Genomic DNA, 19,274 nt, shown 5'->3' on the forward strand with positions numbered 1-19,274 from the left:
ACCACTACATACCTGCACTTTCAGGTAGCTTCAGGCCGCCGCCTCCGACCAGCCTCAGGTTGCCTCCTTTCTTGTCCACAGCCACTTTGGTTCTCCTGCTTCTTTTTTTTTTTTTTCCATCTCAAAACTTTTACTATATAATTACCCCTCATCTCCTGCTTTCCCTCCTGGGGGCTAACTCTGTGCCACCAGACGTGATCTGGACACTGATCTCTCCCTTGCCCCTTAGGCTTTCCCTCTGACTATAGTAGCTACTACAGTACTGCCTTTCCGCCACTAGGGGTCACTGCCATGCGTCCAAAGAAGTAAGCTCGGCGGCTGTAGATATAGAGGCACACGCAGGTCACAGACCATAGATTTTGGGAGAACCTGGGACAGTGTCTCAACCCTCCCTCCACCTCCACCCTCAGATAATTTTGGATGGATAGGTATTTTCTGAACTAAGACATCTCCAGTAAAGGCGATGTTTGATTTACTCTTGCACCTGCATCCTATCCTCATATCTGTATAGGCCACCAGCCAAAAGGGAATGCCTGTGAAGTCTAACTTTTTGTCCCACTAGCTGAAGTGCCAACACTCCCCTCCCATCTTGCTCAGTGGAAGTGGAAAAGTCTCCCCTTTTCCTCCTCTGTCCCCAGGTCCTGTCCTCAAGCAGCACGGGCACCTTCTTGGTTCTTGTGTGTCACCAGGCTTCTTGGCAGGGTTGCTTTAGGGCCCAGAATTGGGCACTGGGATCTGTTTTACTGTCCACTTTGGACCCTTGGAGAACTAGAAACAAGAAAACATGGCCAGTCTCTTACTGGGCTGCATCCAAGCTGAGCCCTCTCCAGGGGTTTCCCAGGACAGCAGGCCAGGCACGCACAGGCAGCAAAGCCTGAGAAGCAGAGAACAGGAATGCGGAAGAGGAGCCAGAGAAGGGCTGGGGTGGAGGACCAGGCGCTGGGGGGGGTCTGGTTGATGGTATTAAAGGAACAGGACTGTAAATCAAAGTGTGTGCAGTTGCCACCTGTTCCTGTTCAGAGGCTGAGCTGCAGGCTGGTTCCTCACACCCTCTTTCTCTTTCTTTCCCAGTTTCTAAGATGGCCTGAGGCCTCTTCTTTCAGCATGCTGCAAACCTGTGGTCTCTGATACTAACTCCCTCCCCAACCCCTGTTGTTCGACTGTACTACGTTTGATGTCTTCTCTTACTCACTCTGTATCTCTTTGTATTCTGTATCTATATATCAAAAGCTGCTGCTATGTCTCTTCTCTCTGTCTCACTCTAAGTATCTGATGATGTATTTAGCAATTTCTAAGCATAGGCTGCCCTCCTCATTTGGAGCAACAGGGAGGAGGGTGAATGTTTCTTCCTCTCTCATATATTCGTGTCTCACACTGAGTGGTGTTAGTCACTGAGTAGAGGTCACAGAGATGACAAAAGGAAAAACAGGAGCTAGAGGGCTGTGATCCTTCACACACACACACAGACACACACACACATGCACACACACACACACAAAGCCTTAAGCAGAAGAATGTCTTAGCATCGTAAGACAGAGAAACAGACTCTTCCTCCCTCCACTTTCACATAGAGCACAGGGGGCGGTAAGATGGAAGGGCTGCTAAATTAGACATAGAATTTTCTTTATACACCCCTCACCTGAATCCAGGGATTCCAGGTGTTTACCTCTGCCCTACAAAGTCTACCTTTTGCTTCCCTCTATTTTTCCCTGAACTGAGAACATGGCTTGTTCAAGGGACCATTTCCCTTTCTCTTCAAAGCTCCTTTTGATATTCTCTACCCTAGAGCTTATGACCAGAGTTGATTAACAATATTTTTAAAAACTGAGGAGGCAGACCCCTGCCAACAGTCTTTCAAATGGCTGCTCCTCTGTCCATGGTGATAGTTACAAGTGTAGTCAAAAGTGATTGATTCCTTGGGTTTGAGGGTAAACAGGCTGGGGAATTCCTTAAGTATATTTTGTCACAGTGCCCTCAGGTTGAAGTGATGAGCTGGATCCCTTTCTCTGTCCTATACTGGGTTGCATGTTCCTCCCTTTAGGTTTGGGGGCTTCTAGTTCATTGACAAAATATCTCTCTCTAGTTGCCTTCCTTTCAAGCTGGAGCCTGATTTTTTCCCAATATACAATTTTTTTTTCCCCACAAAGAATTTCTTCTCTCATGTCCCCTTCTAGTATTAAGTGCACTTTAAAGAAAGGGGCAAGGCAGACTTTCTAGAGGTGGGGGAGCCCCAGGGATCAACCTGGAGGGCTTTTCCCCCAGCCATTCTCAGCCCATATGCCCTCCTCCATAGTTAAGAGGACTATTTTTTTAGTTTCAGATGGTCCTTTCCTTCCACATGGTGCTAAGGTGGTTTTCCAAGTAGCTGTAGGAATGGAGGTCCCTAGCTAGCCCAAATCAAGAAAGAAAATCTGGTGTCCTGATATCCAGTATTATCTAGAATGGAAGACCAGGATCCTCCAGCAGCAGGGCAACCTATCACCCAGCTTCTTGTAAGGCAAGAAAGAAAGCTCAGTGGGAGGGCATACGGAGTCCTTCAAAGGAAAGAGGACCTGCCCCTTTACCTGTTGGGCCCTTTTTAAGGAGGAAGGAAGGGAAAAAAAAATACCAAAGGGGTGTGAAATAAATCCAAAGTGGTGATTTTCAACCATTTTTCAAAACAAATCTTATATAGAACCCCAATATAAAAAGTAAAAGTAATGGAGATCTTGCCTGTTTGCATTTTATTTTTTCTTTTTGGTGGAAACTGCTTCATTAGTTGAGGAGCCCTTGAACAGTCCTAAGAGACCCTGAGGGATTCTATAGAGTAGTTTGAAAACCACTGTTCTGAGGAAGGGGGTTCAATCTGGCTCCTCTACACTAAACCTGCAACTCAGAGAGAAGAGGGAAAGGGTGGGGTGGATGAGCCACACAGTCTCCAGGCCCAGTTGGAGAACAAGGAAGGTACCTGTGGTCCTGTGGACTTAGGCTAATATCTGCCAGAAGGGCACCTAAGAATCCAGGGTTTTTTATGTAATGTTGCCACCAAATGATTTAAAAACACAAAAGAAAATGTGAAGGCATAGGGCAGATGAGGAGAGAGGGTGACACCAAGGGAGCAGCCTTCTCTTTAGCAAGATGTAAGGGAAATAGAACTTACTTACACAAATAAGAAACAACACACACACAAACCTTCACCAGAAGCTTCACACTACACCCTCCTCATCCTCTTCCTGCTCCCACCTTCACCACAACCCTTTCAGAGAGCCAGGGTCACCACAAGGAGCACCTGGCCTGCCCACTCACATCTGCCAGAATGTTGCATGCCAGAGTGGAAGACAAACCAAACTGCACAAACCCCAGTGTGTATTTATTTGGTGTACATAGATGCCTTTAAAATAAAATACATTCAATGATGACTCTGTGTTGTTGGAAATCTTCTTTATGCTTCCCCAACCTCACTCCGTTCCATTCATATAATGGCATTGGACAGTGTGGTATATATCCTTCCAGATGTTTTTCTATAGATTTACATACAGGGTTGGTTTTTTTTTCCCCCAACTTGACAACAATATCCTGGAGATCTTTTTTATGTCAGTATACATGCATTGACCTCATTAAAATATATAAAAATTTTCATATATTTATCCTATAATTCATTGCACCATGCCACTGTTGGTGGATATCTACATGGTTTGTAATTTTTAACAAAAAATGGTATCTTGTTCTCTTCATTTTTTACCCAAACTATCACCTCTGTCCCAGCATCAATTTCTTCTCTCCCCAGTGTGTCACCATTTCTTCCTTGCCAACAGCTCAATTCTCTTGTCCCAAGGTCATCTACCACAATTACCCTTCCAACCCCCCTTTTAGAGCAAAGCCCACCTATCTTCTGTGCTCATACCTCAAAGCTTCTGAGATGGAGAAAACTGCTACAACCCAAAACTGGGGCAACTAAAAACGAAGAGCCTATAAACTTACCTGGACCTTCAGTGCTGCCCAATATTCCTTCTGCATATCCTTGCTCAGTGTCTTCTTCTACCCCCAGAGCAAGTGGTCTAAGCGCTCACTCCTCAGGATCCCTTCCCACCCTTCTCTCTCACACAACAACTTTGTCATCTGCATCAAAGGGAAAATTAAGGCAACTGAACATGAAGTTCTTTATCCCCACTCCACCTACACACTTACCTATATTTGCACATATCCTTGCTTCTCCCTTCTGACAAATGATAAATCTCCTTTCTCTGGGCTAAAGTGAGTCCCTTCTACATATTTAATTTTTTTTTTTTTTTTTTTTTTTTTTGAGACAGAGTCTCACTCTGTTGCCCAGGCTAGAGTGCCATGGTGTCAGCCTAGCTCATAGCAACCTCAAACTCCTGGGCTCCAGCAAACCTTCTGCCTCAGCCTCCCGAGTACCTGGGACTACAGACATGCGCCACCATGCCAGGCTAATTTTTTCTATATATTTTTAGTTGTCCAGCTAATTTCTTTCTGTGTTTTTAGTAAAGACGGGGTCTTGCTCTTGGTCAGGCTAGTCTCAAACTCCTGAGCTCAAAGGATCCGCCTGCCTCGGCCTTCCAGAGTGCTAGGATTACAGGCGTGAGCCACCGTGCCTGGCCATACATATTTAATTTTTGAGATATTTACATAGAACCCCAAAATATAAAATAACTAAAAGTGATGCAGACTTGGGGAGTTTGCATCTTTGTTAACACCTGTCTCAATGATCTCTTTTCCTTATAAGGTGTCCCTTTCCATAAGCGTCCCTCCCTTTGCTGTGTGATTCTCTGTATGTGACTCCCTATCTTACTTGTTTTCTTATAGCCAAATATCCTGAAACAGTCCCAAGCTTCCCATACCCACTTCCTCATCTCCCATTCATTCCTCAGCCCACCTTGATCTGGCTCTTGTTCTGCTCAAACTGCTTTTCTAAATTGCACTAGTTACCAAATACAGAGGGCATTTCTTGGTCCTTGTACTTGCTTCACCTTTCCATTACTGTGACACTGCTCTCTACTCCTTCCTTCTTGAAATTCAACTCCGCTTGGCTTCTGTGACCCTACTGTCCTGGCTCCTTGTACTTCTCTGGCCACCCTTCTGAGTCTTCCTCCACCATCCTCTTAAATTCTGCTCTATCTCAGGGTTCGGCCCTTGGAACTTTCCTTGCTCTTTCTGAGAGATGTCATCCATGCTGGCAGATTGCACAACAATTCTTAAATCTGTATCCCCGGCCCAGACTATTCTGCTGAGCTGTAGGAGTATTATCCTCAGCTGCCTCAAACATGTTCCAAGCTGAACTCATCTTTTCTCCAAAACTGCTCTTTTTCATGTCACCACCATCTCTCCTCACCTTAGCCAGGAGCCTGGGGCTCATTCTCAGTGCTTCCCTTTTCCCTCAAACCCCACATCCATTATGAATTTTACAAATTGACACCAAACTACATCTTTAGATGCCATCCCCTCTTTCCAACCCAACAGCCACTGCTTTAGTTCATTATCCATGCCTGAACTCTTGCAATACTCCAGTTACCCTCCAGGAAGATGCCTGAGTGGTCCTTCTAAAAGGACATCCAATACATCAAAATCGCTTAAGGGATCTCCAGTTCCTACCCTCTCGAACCTTAAGCCTTGCTTCTTCCCACTGGTTCTCAAATTCTAGTCCTACCTTAATACTTACATCTTCCAGAAACAGACCAGTTCTTTCTTGTCTCCATATCTTCGTACAGTGTTCTACCTAGAAAGCCTTTTAACTCCTAGGCCTGAACTCCACCCAGTCTTCCCTACACCGCACAGTCTCCATCCTCTTGGAAGCCTTCCTTTACCAGTTGTATTCCTTTCTTTCTGTCATTAGCATTGCCTAATACACCACTCTCGTATAGCCCGTATTTCGCATATTGCAACCTTCTCCTTTGGCCAGCCAGTGACCAAAGGAGAGTCCTAGACTCTGAATTCCTTGAGGGCAGTAACTGTCTTATCCCCTGTTTCAACTAAAGGAGGAGACTCAGGCTCTAGAACAGTGCCTGGTATAAGTTAAGTGCTCAGTAAATACTTGTTGAATGAATGAATGAATTTAAAGACTTTTGGGCCCATCGGTAAGAATTTTGGATTTCCAAGGCCTGCCCCTTCCTAGCCCCTACTTGGTAAAGAAATGCTTTTGCATTAGCCTCATGCTGGAGGTTACTCATTAAAAAGTGGGCAAAACCGGAAGGTGGCGATTTTGCAGCGAAGAAGCCCCCGACCTGAGAGTGAATCAGGCCAGCCCAGGCAGCACCCCAGTCGCCTCGCTGACAAGTGGGGACCTCGCAAGCCGCTCGTGGTCCTCAGGGGACAGGGATCCCACGCGCCCGCCCCTGCGCCAGGTGAGCCCACCCACTGCGCGGGCGTTGGGGCGGGCAGGCGCCGGGAGACAGCCCCGCCCCGCCCCGCCCCGCTCGCGCGCCGGCTGGCCAGCCTCCGGTCACGTGACGGCGGCGCAGGTGAGCACCGCTTCCGGGGTCGGGCGCCCGGATCGCGGCCGGCTCCCGCTTCCACTCGGTCGAGTGCGCGGGAGACTATGGCGTCCTCTTCGGTCCCACCGGCCACCGTACAGGCGGCGACAGCGGGCCCCGGCCCGGGTTTTGGCTTCGCTTCCAAAACCAAGAAGAAGCATTTCGTGCAGCAGAAGGTGAAGGTGTTCCGGGCCGCCGACCCGCTGGTGGGCGTGTTCCTGTGGGGCGTAGCCCACTCGGTGAGAACCTGCCCTAGCCCCCAACAACCCCATTCGGAGCTCTCAGCTCCTGCGCCTCTGGGTGTCCCTGTTTCCAGGCTTCCGCCCCCGGAGCCTCTCGCTCCCTGCCCGCCCACAGCGGCCGCTTCCCCCGCCTGGGCAGTCTTGGTCCCTGCCCGCCAACCTTTCCCTCTGCCTGTAGACTGCCCCGGCCCCCCCCCCCCCCCCCCCCCACTGCTTTAGACTTTTGTCTCCCCCTCCATCCTTTACTCCTCCACTCTAGTTCCACCTCCTTCCCCACCTGAAATCCAGCTCCCTGTTCCTTGACTCCTTCCTGCCAGGTCCAGCCTCAGCCCCAGGCTACGGAGACTGGCCAGGACCCGGCTCCTGCTGGAAGGACATTTAGGGGGAGTGGCTCTTTGGAGTTGGTGAGGGTGAGAGTGTGTAGGGGTAGGCGAAGGGAAGTAGCTGGATGAAGGGGATCGTTCATTGTCCTTTCCACCTCACTTTGCAGCCCGGGTCCTTGGCTTTGAAACCTTGGCTTTGTTTTGGGGAAGCTCTAGGCTTCCTGGACTTTCTAATCCTGCTTGTCAGTTCCTTTCCCTTCCAGAGGCACAGCATTTCAGAGAAACTACCCGAGCCTGAGCCTGGAGGTTGCACTCACGCAGGAGCTAGGCATGTATGCCTTTACTCTTAACTGCATCCTGATTGCTGGCAGGAGTGATAGCGTTTGGTGTAAGTGAGAGTCATCTTTGACCAAAGAGAAGGCTGAGGAGCTTTGGTCCTAGGGACACTATGGTGGTTAGAAGCAGGAAACTGCTCTAGAGGGTATGGTCTGGGAGTCAGAAGGTGGCCAAGGAGACCAGTACATCTCCTTTCCTGAGGCTACCTCCGGTGAAGGAAGCACAGCCATTGCTTCTCTTCCCTCAGATCTGGAATGGGAGGGATGCAGTGATCTTGCATGTGACATGGAATGTTTTAGAAATCAACTTCCTTGAATGGTTATGGTCATGGCAGGGTTGTGGAGATGGAAGGTTGTGAGGAAGAATACAGTTTTTTTTACATTCTTAATTTGTGGTTAAGAGTGTTGTTTGGGGTCAGTTGGCTCCCTTTTGCATTTGTGCCTGTCTGGATGGTAATGTTTTATCAGTGAGTATCTAGTCTAAGGCACTTGGTATGGGGAAGGTTGATGGTCATAGGGCTGCCTCTCATATGCACCTTCCAGGTGGCTCATCCATCCCTGAGGGAGGCTTAACAGGATAACAGGGAAGATTTTCCCTTGGTAAGGATCGGGGGAATTACATGTAAGACCTGCCTCATTTTCCCTAGGTATATATACTTGAGCCCCAACATCCAACCCTCAGCCAACACACATCTTCTTCAAGTATCTGGAATGGAGAAATTCCTTGAACATATGTCTTAGTGATGATTCAGCTTGCTTAGCAGGTGGCAAGGAGGGGGCAGGAAGAGCTATAGCTGAATTTCAGGCTGGGAATCTCAAGTGGGTTTTTTTTTTTTCCTGGAGGAATATGTTCTGTCCTCTTTTCTACTGAGAATGGGAGGAGTTGGTTGTACTGCAGTGTGTGGGATTTAGGTTAGACTGCAGTTCATAACCTCTGTCAAATGATCAAGTTGGCTTTCATTTATTCAGTTACTAAACACTTCAGGATCACTGTGTGCCATACATTGTGCTAGCTGCGCACCTGAGAGATGCAGACGACTAGAAGGGGCCCTTGTTCTTGAAGAGCTCACAATCTAGTTGGGGGAACTTACCGCATTAACTAGTGATTAAAGTCATGTGATACATGCACTAACACAGACTGGTGACGGGTATTGTAGCAACACCAAGGAGAAAGCACACCTCAGGATTTCTAAGTACCAGAGCTCCCTTTCTCCCCTGAATTAGCAGACTGCAGATCCTGGGGCCTGAGGAGAGCATGTGATGCTTGTGTCCTTTGGGCTGTGGATTGGTTTGACTTTAGGGAACAGACTTCTAACAAACTCATATTCTCTGCCTGCATTTCCCCTGAAATCAGCTGCTCTTCCTTTACCTGACACCTAGGCAGGTGGGGACCTACTGCAAAGAACTGGGTCAGAGTGGCCTGGAAGGGACTGGTCCTGTTTGTAAGGAGATGCCTTTTACAGGATATGGACATTTCATTCTTCTTGCTGCTGTTGACCCCACAGAGTCCCATTAATTCTTTTGTGTACTTTAAAAATGCTTCTTTTTTTTTTTTTTATTTTAAAGGAGCATGTAACTGTCTTGAGTCTGCAGAGGGTATTTTTCTTTTCTAGAATTTCTCACAGCTTTAAAAATAGTCCTGAGTTGCTTACAGGGTTTGCCTAATATAAAATGACTGTTGTGAGCATGAAGTTCCACGGGGGCGGGAGTGTGAGGGGCTATGTGTGAGTGTTGCTGACTGCAGTCCTTCTTGGGCAGCAGAAGGGGTTAGACACATTCTCTCACTTCTGTCAAGCATATGCATAGCCAGTGTTTTTGAAGGAATGAAGTTTGAGTTGCCCTTTCCTGATTCCTGCCTAGACACAGTGTATGAGTAGCTCTCCACACCCTTACTCACTGCCTCCCTATTCATGTTTTGGCTTATCAGATCAATGAGCTCAGCCAGGTACCTCCCCCAGTGATGCTGCTGCCAGATGACTTTAAGGCCAGCTCCAAGATCAAGGTCAACAATCACCTTTTCCACAGGTAAGTGGGGATCTTTGCCCTTCCCATGTTAACTTTCCTAGAAAAGAGTAATAAATAATTTTAAAAGATTCAATGAGTTGAAAGATTTTAGATTTAGAAAGTAGTTTACCAGTTGTATGGCCTAACATCCTTCTCAATGCAGAAATTAGTTTTGTGCAAAGAAACCATGAAAATAATTTCCAATATCCTCCACACCCTTCTATGTACCAGTATTATCTCTCCTCTAGCCTGGCAATTCCATAGAGTAAGTACATTCAGATGCCATTACAATTGGCTTTTTTTTTTTTTGAGACAGTGTCTCGCTCTGTTGCCCCAGGTAGATGACATAATAGCTCACTGCAACCTCTAACTCCCAGGCTCAAGCGATCTTCCTGCCTCCGTCTCCCAAGTAGCTGGGACTACAGGCGTGTGCCACCACACCTGGCTAATTTTTCTATTTTTTGTAGAGACGGGGGTCTCGATCTTGCTCAGGCTGGTCTCGAACTCCTGAGCTCAAGTGATCCTCCTGCCTCAGCCTCCCAGAGTGCTAGGATTACAGGCGGGAGCTACCTCACCCAGCCTACCATTAGCTTCTGATAGGTACTCCCTGAAAGAAATACTTGAGTCCTCTAAGCCCTTCTAGTATCAGAAGATGCTATTCAAAACTGTGGTACCGGCTGGGCATGGTGGCTCATACCTGTAATCCTAGCACTCTGGGAGGCTGAGGCGGGCGGATGGTTTGAGCTCAGGAGTTCACGACCAGCCTGAGCAAGAGCGAGACCCCGTCTCTACTAAAAATAGAAAGAAATTATATGGACAGCTAAAAATATATATAGAAAAATTAGCCGGGCATGGTGGCACATGCCTTTAGTCCCAGCTACTCGGGAGGCTGAGGCAGGAGGATCTCTTGAGCCCAGGAGTTTGATGTTGCTGTGAGCTAGGCTGATGCCATGGCACTCTAGCCTGGGCAACAGAGTGAGACTCTGTCTCAAAAAAAAAAAGAAAAAAGAAAACTGTGGTATCTATTGTTGACTTTAGGATGTGTCTGACTTGCTTGAGATTTGGGACATGCTGCTGTTTGGATGTAGTAGATCCTAGCTGTTCTAATACCACTTAATACCACTTACCAGCCATATGACTTAGGCAGGTCACTCAATCACCCTGAGATGCAGTCTCTCCTTCTATAAAATGGGAATAATGTACCTTTAAACAACCTCACAGGACTTTGTGAGAATCAAATGAGGTAGTATGCATGAAGGTACAAACTGTCAAAGGTAATACTGTTACTTTGTTTTCTTACCTTAAAAACTCGAATTTCAGGGAAAATCTGCCCAGTCATTTCAAGTTCAAGGAGTATTGTCCTCAGGTCTTCAGGAACCTCCGTGATCGATTTGGCATTGATGACCAGGATTACTTGGTGAGAGTCCATAAGGGGTGAGGGTAGTCCTTTCTCCCTGGCAACTGGGGAGCCCTTGGGACAGTCTATTAGAGAAATGAGAGCCTTGGCAAATATGAGTCTGTACCTCTTTGTGGTCACAGGCATCTCAAAAAATCTAAGGAAAACTGTAAAGCCTGTCCTGGGGCGGGTGTGGAAATGTAGATACCTTAAGAATTTTATATTCAATTTCCTAAGTCCATATATGGACATCTGATTAGGAAGCCCTGCTTAATCTCTTACCCCAGGGTTTCATCCACTTTCAGAAGCATTCAGTTGACCATTATCCTATGACTTGTATCTCCATATAAAGGAGGAGGAAAAGAGTCTATTTTGCATCCCCAGGTGTCCCTTACCCGAAGCCCCCCCACTGAAAGTGAAGGCAGTGATGGACGCTTCCTTACCTCCTATGATCGGACTCTGGTCATCAAAGAAGTATCCAGTGAAGACATTGCTGACATGCATAGCAACCTCTCCAACTACCACCAGGTCTGCCCTCTCTCCAGTCCCTTTCTTTCCCTCTCCTCCCTATTCATACATAGCTCAGCTGCCAGAGCACATGGGAGACTTCCTATCCCTTTTTCTCTCAACAAACCATTTTTCTGCCCAGGAAGCACCTGATATATCATGTTTTTGAAAGTTAGGAATTTCAAGAAAAGGGCCTCTGCATACCTATTTGTGTTTGACTTAACAGAAGAATTTAGACGTGTTCTTCCCCATTTAGTAGTTACAATCTAAAACCACTGGATTGATACATAAAGGGCATATAAGTAGCAAAATGTAGAGTATAGATTAAGTCAGAATTAGGTGAAATGTTAAAATCAAATATGCTATCAGGAATAAATGTAGTTTGGAGAGAAAACCCAGGTAAGTACACAATTGAGATAAACTGGATAGGAGAAAATCATATCTAGCCTTAGATGGGATTAGGGAAGCTATTCTGTCTGATCAGAATAACTTGGAATGTAGAGTATATGAAATGTTTTGGTGATTAAAAACATTCTTCCTGGATGTCTTTCTACTAAAGAAAAATTTCACCAAAATTAATGAGCAAGGGATGCATGAAAGACTCTAAAAGGAGTCTGGTTTATACAACAAATATTGAATGTCTCTTATAATGGGACCCTATGTTAGGCAGTGGAGAAAGAGGGTAATAAAACGGTCGTGGCCCTTGAAGATCTCTTGGTCTAATGGCAGAGACCAGTAAACCAGTATCAGCACACAGCAAGATGGATGCAATAGTAGAGGTATGTATAGAATGTTCTGAGGGTTCAGAGAAGAGGACCCTAACTCACCTGGGGAAGGAGGTACGCTTAGGAAGCTTAAAGACTTTTTACGAAGAGACATCATAGGAGTTGATTCTCGAAGGACTAGTAGGGGTTAACCATTAGACAAGGTGGAAGAGAGCATTCTAGGCAAAGGAGAACAGCACTGGTAAAGGCACAGAACCATGAGAGAGTTTGGTGTTAGGAAACTGCAAGAAATTCAAGGTGGCTGGGATTTGTCATTGTGGAAAATAGGCAGGAGCCAGATTGTGAAGAGGCTTATACGTCACACAAAGAAGTTAGGGCTTTATCCTGAAGGCGGTTTACAGGGGATTGATATATACGTGATTTAGAAACATCCTGTGACAGCATGTTAGAGAATGGATTGTAGAGAGGGAATGCTGGGAGTGTGCTTACCACTTAGGAGGTAATTTCAATAGTCTAGAGTAGAAATGATGAGGGCCTGGAAGAGCAATGGCAGTGAGGATGGAAAGGAGAACCTTTGGGAGAAGTGTGGGAGTAAAGGCACTGGAACCTCCAAATTCTGGGAGGGATAACTGGTTTGCCCATCCACCAACAAGTGGGAAACAGAAAGAGGAACAGGTTTTTGGAAGAAGAAAGTTCTGATTTGGACATGTTTGAATTTGAGGTTTCTGCAGTTCATCCAGATAAGGATGTCCAGTAAGTAACTGGGATATGGGTGTGGAATTCAGGAAAGAGGATTAGACTAGGAGTATAGATTTGAGAGTTGTACATGAATAAGTGGTCATTAAAACCATAACTGTAGATAAAATTGTTGAAGGGAAGTGTGTGGAGTGAAATGAAAAGAAGGCTGAAGACAGAACCTCAAGGAGCAAGTAAAGAGCACACAAAAGAGACTAAGAGTAGATGGACACTTTTAATGGTTTATGCCCTACTGCATTCCATGAAGGATTTGAGGACAGAGAGGAGGATCAGAAGGGTGGTATAGGCCAGGTGTGGTGGCTCACACCTGTAATCCCAGTTCTCTGGGAGGCCGAGGCAGGAGGATCACTTGAGCTCAGGAGTTCGACACCAGCCTGAACAATAGTGGGACCCCATCTCTACCAAATAAAAAAGAAAAACAAAAGGACAAAAGCACACAAAATAACAGAAGGGTGGTATATTGGAAGTTGAGGATGAAGAGAGTCTTAAGGAGAGATTATCAGTAGGATTAAGAACCACACAGTTGAAACATGACAATGACTAGAATACCCATTGGATTTGGCAAAAAGAGGATTTGGGGGAGATTTCAGAGGAGAAATGAGAGTTTAAATCTGATTTCAGTGGTATGAGGTGTGAATGAGAGATGGGAAATGGACTGATTGCTGATTACTTTCCCAAGAAGATTAGCTATGAAGAGGAGGAGGCAGCAGCAACACAGAGATGGTAGCACTGAAAGAAGAATTTTATTTTCTTTTTTTAAAATTGAGATGGGGTCTTGCTCTATTGCCCGGGCTAAAGTACAGTGGTGTGGTCATAGCTCATTGCAGCCTCAAACTCCTGGTCTCAAGCAATCCTCCAACCTCAGCCTTCCAAAGTGCTAGGATTATAGGTGTGAGCCACTGTGCCCAGCAAAGAATTTTTTTTTTTTTTTGAGAGATGGGATCTTACTCTGTGGCCTAGGTTGGTCTTGAACTCCTGGGCTAAAGTGATCCTCCCACCTCAGCCTCTGGAGTAGCTGCCTGGTTCAAAAGCAGAATATTTTTTCAAGAATCCAAATTATAGGCTGTCATGCAGATGTTTTTTTTACTATGAGAATCTAGCCCACCAAGAAATGCTGGTCTAGATAAAGTCTTTTCATTAATAAGCAGATATAAGTTCTAATCCTGGTTCTGTGACTACTTGCATATACAGAGTCTGAAGTAAGGATAATAACACCTACCTTTCTCATATCAAAGAATGATAGAGGTGAAATGGGAGAAGGTACTTTAAAATTAAGAGATATTATACAAATAGAAGAAATCAGAGGAGATGAGGATTCAGAAACTTCGTGGATAACCAGTGGCATTTTTAGGAAGCTTCCCCCACTTTTGACCTTCTTGTAACCTCTCTACTTGAAGTTTTCTGCTCCACCCTGTATGAATTCCCATCTCTGGGCTGTTTGTGTATCTACTACTCAGCCTCTCCCCATTCCTTCCTCCCCTTCCACCCCAGTACATTGTGAAGTGCCATGGCAACACGCTTCTGCCCCAGTTCCTGGGGATGTACCGAGTCAGCGTGGACAATGAAGACAGCTACATGCTTGTGATGCGCAATATGTTTAGCCATCGTCTTCCTGTGCACAGGAAATATGACCTCAAGGTAAGGAGAGGATAGCTATGGCTGAGTGGTAGGCTCCTGATAGTCTGAGAATGGGGAAGGACCTGGGAGGCACTGGATGATTCCTTTTAAAGGAAAGAAGGCTGTGGGTTTGAGTACTCAACTTAGGAGCTGCGTTTTGATTGTTCTTTTAGCCACTCTGCTTACTTGGTGTCTTTGGGTCTCTCCACAGGGTTCCCTAGTGTCCCGGGAAGCCAGTGATAAGGAAAAGGTAATACTAATTTGAGGTGATAGGGTGAGGCATAGGGGAGGACAGATGAAGGGATCCTTTCAGATGAAGAGGGCATTCTTCTTCTCTTGGGATGGGGACAGGGATCACTAGCTATTTATTCTTTTTTTAAACCACTGAAAAGAAGAGAGATATAAATTTCTACTGATCAGGGATTGTTTGGAAGGTGCAGTGTGGGAACAGCTGCTTTGTCACTGGCATGGGTTATTCTATGTGGAAAGTTTGGGGATGGGTGAGGATGTCAGACTTTAAAAGCAAAATGCTTACCCTCCACCTCCCATTCTGGGCTCTTGTGTTCAAGCAGCTATTTTTGCTGAAGAAGAAGAAGGAAAAATCAGCATGGAGGGTCTTGACTTAAAACCACCGGCAGAAAGTGGTGGGATGTGATTTGGGGTACAGCTGCAGTGACTGAGTGTGGGGAAGCCCTTGGAGGTGAGAACAGCCTCAGGGGAAGCATCACAGTGTGGAGTCAGAGGACATCACTCTCTCCTAGAGGACACCGAGTTGGAGATGGAGCCCTAGACAAAAGGAAGGGTTGAGACCCTGGAGAAGGGATATATTCCCAAGACGTCCCTATACCTGTTCTTAGGTTAAAGAATTGCCCACCCTTAAGGATATGGACTTTCTCAACAAGAACCAGAAAGTTTATATTGGTGAAGAAGAGAAGAAAGTATTTCTAGAGAAGCTAAAGAGAGATGTGGAGGTGATGACTGGGTGCTCTGGGAAATGGCTTGCTTTGTTTCCTTTTTGGTGCTCCCCACAGGGTCATTGTCTCTTCCATTCACAATATGAAGGAGCACCATATTCCCTTCATTCTTTGGGTCCTCTGCATGTAGGGGGGTGGGGTATGAGACATGAAAAACCCCTGGAGGTGACCTATGGAGCGGGTGGCTGGAATGAGCTAAAAGGATGACTCTGATACCAGGACAGTTAGGCACCAAAGGGCAGTGGTATACCCCCAACCTCAATTTTTACACTTCCTTTCCCCAGGAGGGCCCCAGAAATTCAGCGATGGAGGTATAAGGGTAGTACCTGGGATTGAGGAGGGAGAGCTGGGGTGTCTGATTTGTCAGTGGGTCTCAGTTTCTAGTACAGCTAAAGATCATGGACTACAGCCTTCTCCTGGGCATCCACGACATCGTTCGGGGCTCTGAACCAGAGGAGGAGGGGCCCGTTCGGGAGGATGAGTCAGAGGGGGATGGGGACTGTGGCCTGACTGGACCTCCTGCTGTGGTGGGCTCCTATGGCACCTCCCCGGAGGGTATCGGAGGCTACATCCAATCCCATCGGCCCCTGGGCCCTGGAGAGTTTGAGTCCTTCATTGATGTCTACGCCATCCGGAGTGCTGAGGGTGAGAGATCCTGGACAATTTAAGGGTGGAAAGGGGAGCACTGTCGTTGGGGAACAGAGACCAGGGTGGTGGGTGGACAGCATACCTAGCTTTCTAAAACAAAACCGGTTCCTGGGGAAAGGGAATTGAGACTATGCCTGCTCTTCATTGTTGGTCCTTCTCCCCAGGAGCCCCCCAGAAGGAGGTGTATTTCATGGGCCTCATTGACATCTTGACGCAGTATGATGCCAAGAAGAAAGCAGCTCATGCAGCCAAAACTGTCAAGCATGGGGTGAGAGTTCCCCAAAGCCTTGCCTTTCCTGTCTTGACTATCCTTTGGGAAGAGAGAGCCTCTTGTGCTAGAGCAATGGGGTGGCAAAAGGATGGAAATGGGTTGGGGTGGACTGGAGGGTGGAGAATGGGGGCGGATGGTGAGGTGGCCTGATACATTGTTCCATACCTCCTCTCACAGGCTGGGGCAGAGATCTCTACTGTCCATCCCGAGCAGTATGCTAAGCGATTCCTGGATTTTATTAGCAACATCTTTGCCTAAGAGACTGCCTGACTCTGTGATGTTCAAGGTGGTCGGGTTCTCAGAGGCTTGAGGGAATTCTAGCCACTACTTCTCTTCCTCCTTTGCTAAATTCAGGCTGCAGGCTCCTTCCATCCAAGTAACTCCATCTTGTTGAGTAGGCTCTTTCTGGACCTTAGAAATCCATTGTCCTTTCTCCCCTTTGTCCATTTTTTCATCCCTCTTTCTCTCTCCCCCAACCAATCTGCTTGCTTCATTAGAGTGTTATTGTTAACTCTCTCCCAAGTGCCTTGCTCTTTGTAAAATGTCCTGTTGTTTCTATAAAATAGGAGCTGGGGGAAGGGGGTTGTTTGCCATCTTCAGGACCTGACTAGACAGATGGACCTGGCTCAAGCAACTACTCTGGATGCACTTTGCTGTGTGGGATGAACTAAGAGTGTCTGAATTTTGCTGATAACTTTATAGAACTCACTATGGCATGCTTCCCTCCTGGTAGACCCCAGGATGGAGGACTTTGAAGATACTACAGATGTGGGTGCAGGCATGCACACACATTATGGAATATGGCCAATCTTACACACACAGGTTGGGTGGAGAATGGTCAGCAGGCTGGCACCTCATGCAGGTGAAACCTAAGAGGACTCTTGTGATTATGCAGGGAACTGGAGAGGATCTCTGTCAAGGACTGACTAAGCTCTTCTCTCACCCCACTTCCACCCCCACCTACCTGTACTTCTGGGCACAGGAGCCCAGAGATGGCCAAAAGCATTCAAGCCTGGATGAAGGTGTTTGACTGTTGCTGCTCTTCACCAGGACCTCACACCCCTCCTGGGGCTGGAACCCTTCAGTGGGGGTGTGGCCAGTTCTGGAGGCTGGGATGATGGGCCAGGGTCTGTAGGATTCATTTCCCATGTTAAGTTTGTTTTCTTTCTGTCTAGCCATTCCCAAGGTTTATTCCCAGCAGAAGGGAATACCCTTAAAAAAAAAAAAGGGGCGGGGGACTACCTTTACCTGGATCAATTCTGGTCAAGAGGATGGAGGTCTCAAGTGTGGGAACTTCCCCTACTCCCTAGATGTGTGTACCTAGCACACTTCCTTCCCCCACCCCTTCTCAAACTCTTTCTAGTTGGATTTGTTGTTATTCTGTTCTCTTCTGTCCTGTCGTATACTGCTACTGTGTCTCCCAGGGGACAGATGGCCTTCTTTGTCATCTTCACTCTCCACCCCCAGAGAGAAGTCAGAGCCATAACTCAATCACCTGGCCCCCTCCAAAGATAGTTAAGTTGATGCATGATATTCTCACAATGTAGAGGACCCTGATGAGATGAGACAGATTGTCCTCCCCTCCCCGCTACTGCCTTTGGGGCTAAGGCACCCATTCTTCTTGCTACCCTCCATCCCCCTTGAGGCTTCCACATTTTTTTTTAAACAAAGATGGGCCACCAGCATCTGGCCAGCAGGGATGCAAAGCTGCTTTGCTCTGTATCTGGCTGGACTGATGTATCTCACAAGAAGTCATGAGATCTAATGGAGAAGCCCTCCTTCCTTCATCTTTAGCTCCAACGGAGGTAGCAAGAGGAGTCCCCAGTAAGGAGCCCCTATGAAACCTATCTGATGGGTTTTGTTTCATTCCAACCCTCTGCCTTTCCCCTAATGAATGCAATAAAACTCTGACACCAGCAACCATTGTTCTTTGGAAATGGGTTTTCTGACCACATGGCTAATGTATCATGGGCAGTATGGTCTTCGTTTGTTGCTTCTGTTTTTCTTCTTTTTTGTTTTATTAATAAAAAAAAAATCTTGTGTATTTACTCCCATTACTGTCACAATATAGAAAATAAATTATTCAAATTCCTCCATAGAAATGCCTTTTCTTTTTCTTTTCCCTTTTCTGAGGAAGCCTGTGCTTAGGGGTACAGAGACCAGCTGAAGAATTCTGGTGTTCAAGGTGTTGGACCCCTGACTAAGGATGTGGGTTTGTGGACAGATGGCTGTGAACTTAAAATGTTGTGAGGGGTATACATGGGACAACAAGAATAACAACTTATCCTGCTTTGTGGGAATTAAGAGGTAGAGCCAGGGAAGAGTGGGATGATGGAACCCTTCTTTTTCCCCCAGGGCTCTGTGCTTGATCATACTCCAACTCTGTAAAGGTGAATGGGCCTCTCAGCCCACCACCAAAAAGAGAAGGCATTCAGTATTCCCCCAGGCTTCCTGGGAAAGCTGCCCCTTGCTGGAAGGGCAGAAAGAGTACAGCCCAGACCTGGGAAAGTGAAGAAAGTGATCAGTGGATGAACAGAGGTAGTTGCCAGTCTGGGAGATTCATGTATTGGCTGAGGAGGTCTTTTGGCTGGTGGAAAAACCTGGCTTGATGTGGCCCCAGGGAAGTGAGTTGGACTGGGGGCGGAGACTGCTCTGATGTGGGAAGCAGAACAGAGCTTTTTTTTCTTTCTTTGAGAGTTTTTAACTCTATTTGAACCATACACCTGATACCACCACCACCCCAAGCCATTTTTTAAAAAAAAATGCATTCACTTCGCCTTCTGCACCAGCTTCAGTATCCCTATTTATGGAAAGAAAAATCAGAGGCACTTACCTATACCCACTTGAGAGTAGGTTGTGGGGGTCACAGGAGGTAACAATCTAGAAAGAGGCAAGAGATGAGGGAGGGGATTGAAATAGTTTAGCGCTGGGATTTGTTTATTTTTTAGAACCAGTGCTTTCCTTTTTACTATGACTCTTCCCATCCCACATTGTTCCTCAAAGGCCCCT

At 46.6% G+C, this 19,274-nt stretch overlaps 1 protein-coding gene across 3 annotated transcripts; it reads left to right on the forward strand.

Annotated features, from left to right (window-relative positions):
• Window positions 1–6,488: 6,488 nt before the first annotated feature.
• On the forward strand, window positions 6,489–18,307 carry PIP4K2C (phosphatidylinositol-5-phosphate 4-kinase type 2 gamma). Of its 3 annotated transcripts, none has more exons than XM_069491684.1 (10): window positions 6,489–6,706; window positions 9,295–9,392; window positions 10,692–10,788; window positions 11,152–11,295; window positions 14,247–14,393; window positions 14,584–14,622; window positions 15,230–15,343; window positions 15,724–15,991; window positions 16,159–16,262; window positions 16,443–18,307. In XM_069491684.1, exons 1-10 carry the CDS (start codon window positions 6,533–6,535, stop codon window positions 16,521–16,523), a joined length of 1,266 nt encoding a protein of 421 aa, XP_069347785.1. In that variant the 5' UTR covers window positions 6,489–6,532; the 3' UTR covers window positions 16,524–18,307. The 3 variants fall into 3 exon arrangements, with proteins under 3 accessions (XP_069347785.1, XP_069347786.1, XP_069347787.1); XM_069491685.1 differs by having other exon boundaries at window positions 9,295–9,369; window positions 10,723–10,788; XM_069491686.1 differs by lacking the exon at window positions 11,152–11,295.
• The last annotated feature ends 967 nt before the right edge of the window (window positions 18,308–19,274 follow it).

The sequence above is a fragment of the Eulemur rufifrons genome, chromosome 16 (genome assembly GCF_041146395.1).
Source record: "Eulemur rufifrons isolate Redbay chromosome 16, OSU_ERuf_1, whole genome shotgun sequence".
NCBI lineage: Eukaryota > Metazoa > Chordata > Mammalia > Primates > Lemuridae > Eulemur > Eulemur rufifrons.

Excerpts from the sequence above, each read along its gene's own strand:
- PIP4K2C (XM_069491684.1), top strand. The coding sequence starts at position 6,533 with ATGGCGTCCTCTTCGGTCCCACCGGCCACCGTACAGGCGGCGACAGCG. Across the intron at positions 11,296-14,246 it reads ACCTCTCCAACTACCACCAG|TACATTGTGAAGTGCCATGG; the intron begins GTCTGCCCTCTC and ends CTTCCACCCCAG. Across the intron at positions 15,992-16,158 it reads CGCCATCCGGAGTGCTGAGG|GAGCCCCCCAGAAGGAGGTG; the intron begins GTGAGAGATCCT and ends CCTTCTCCCCAG.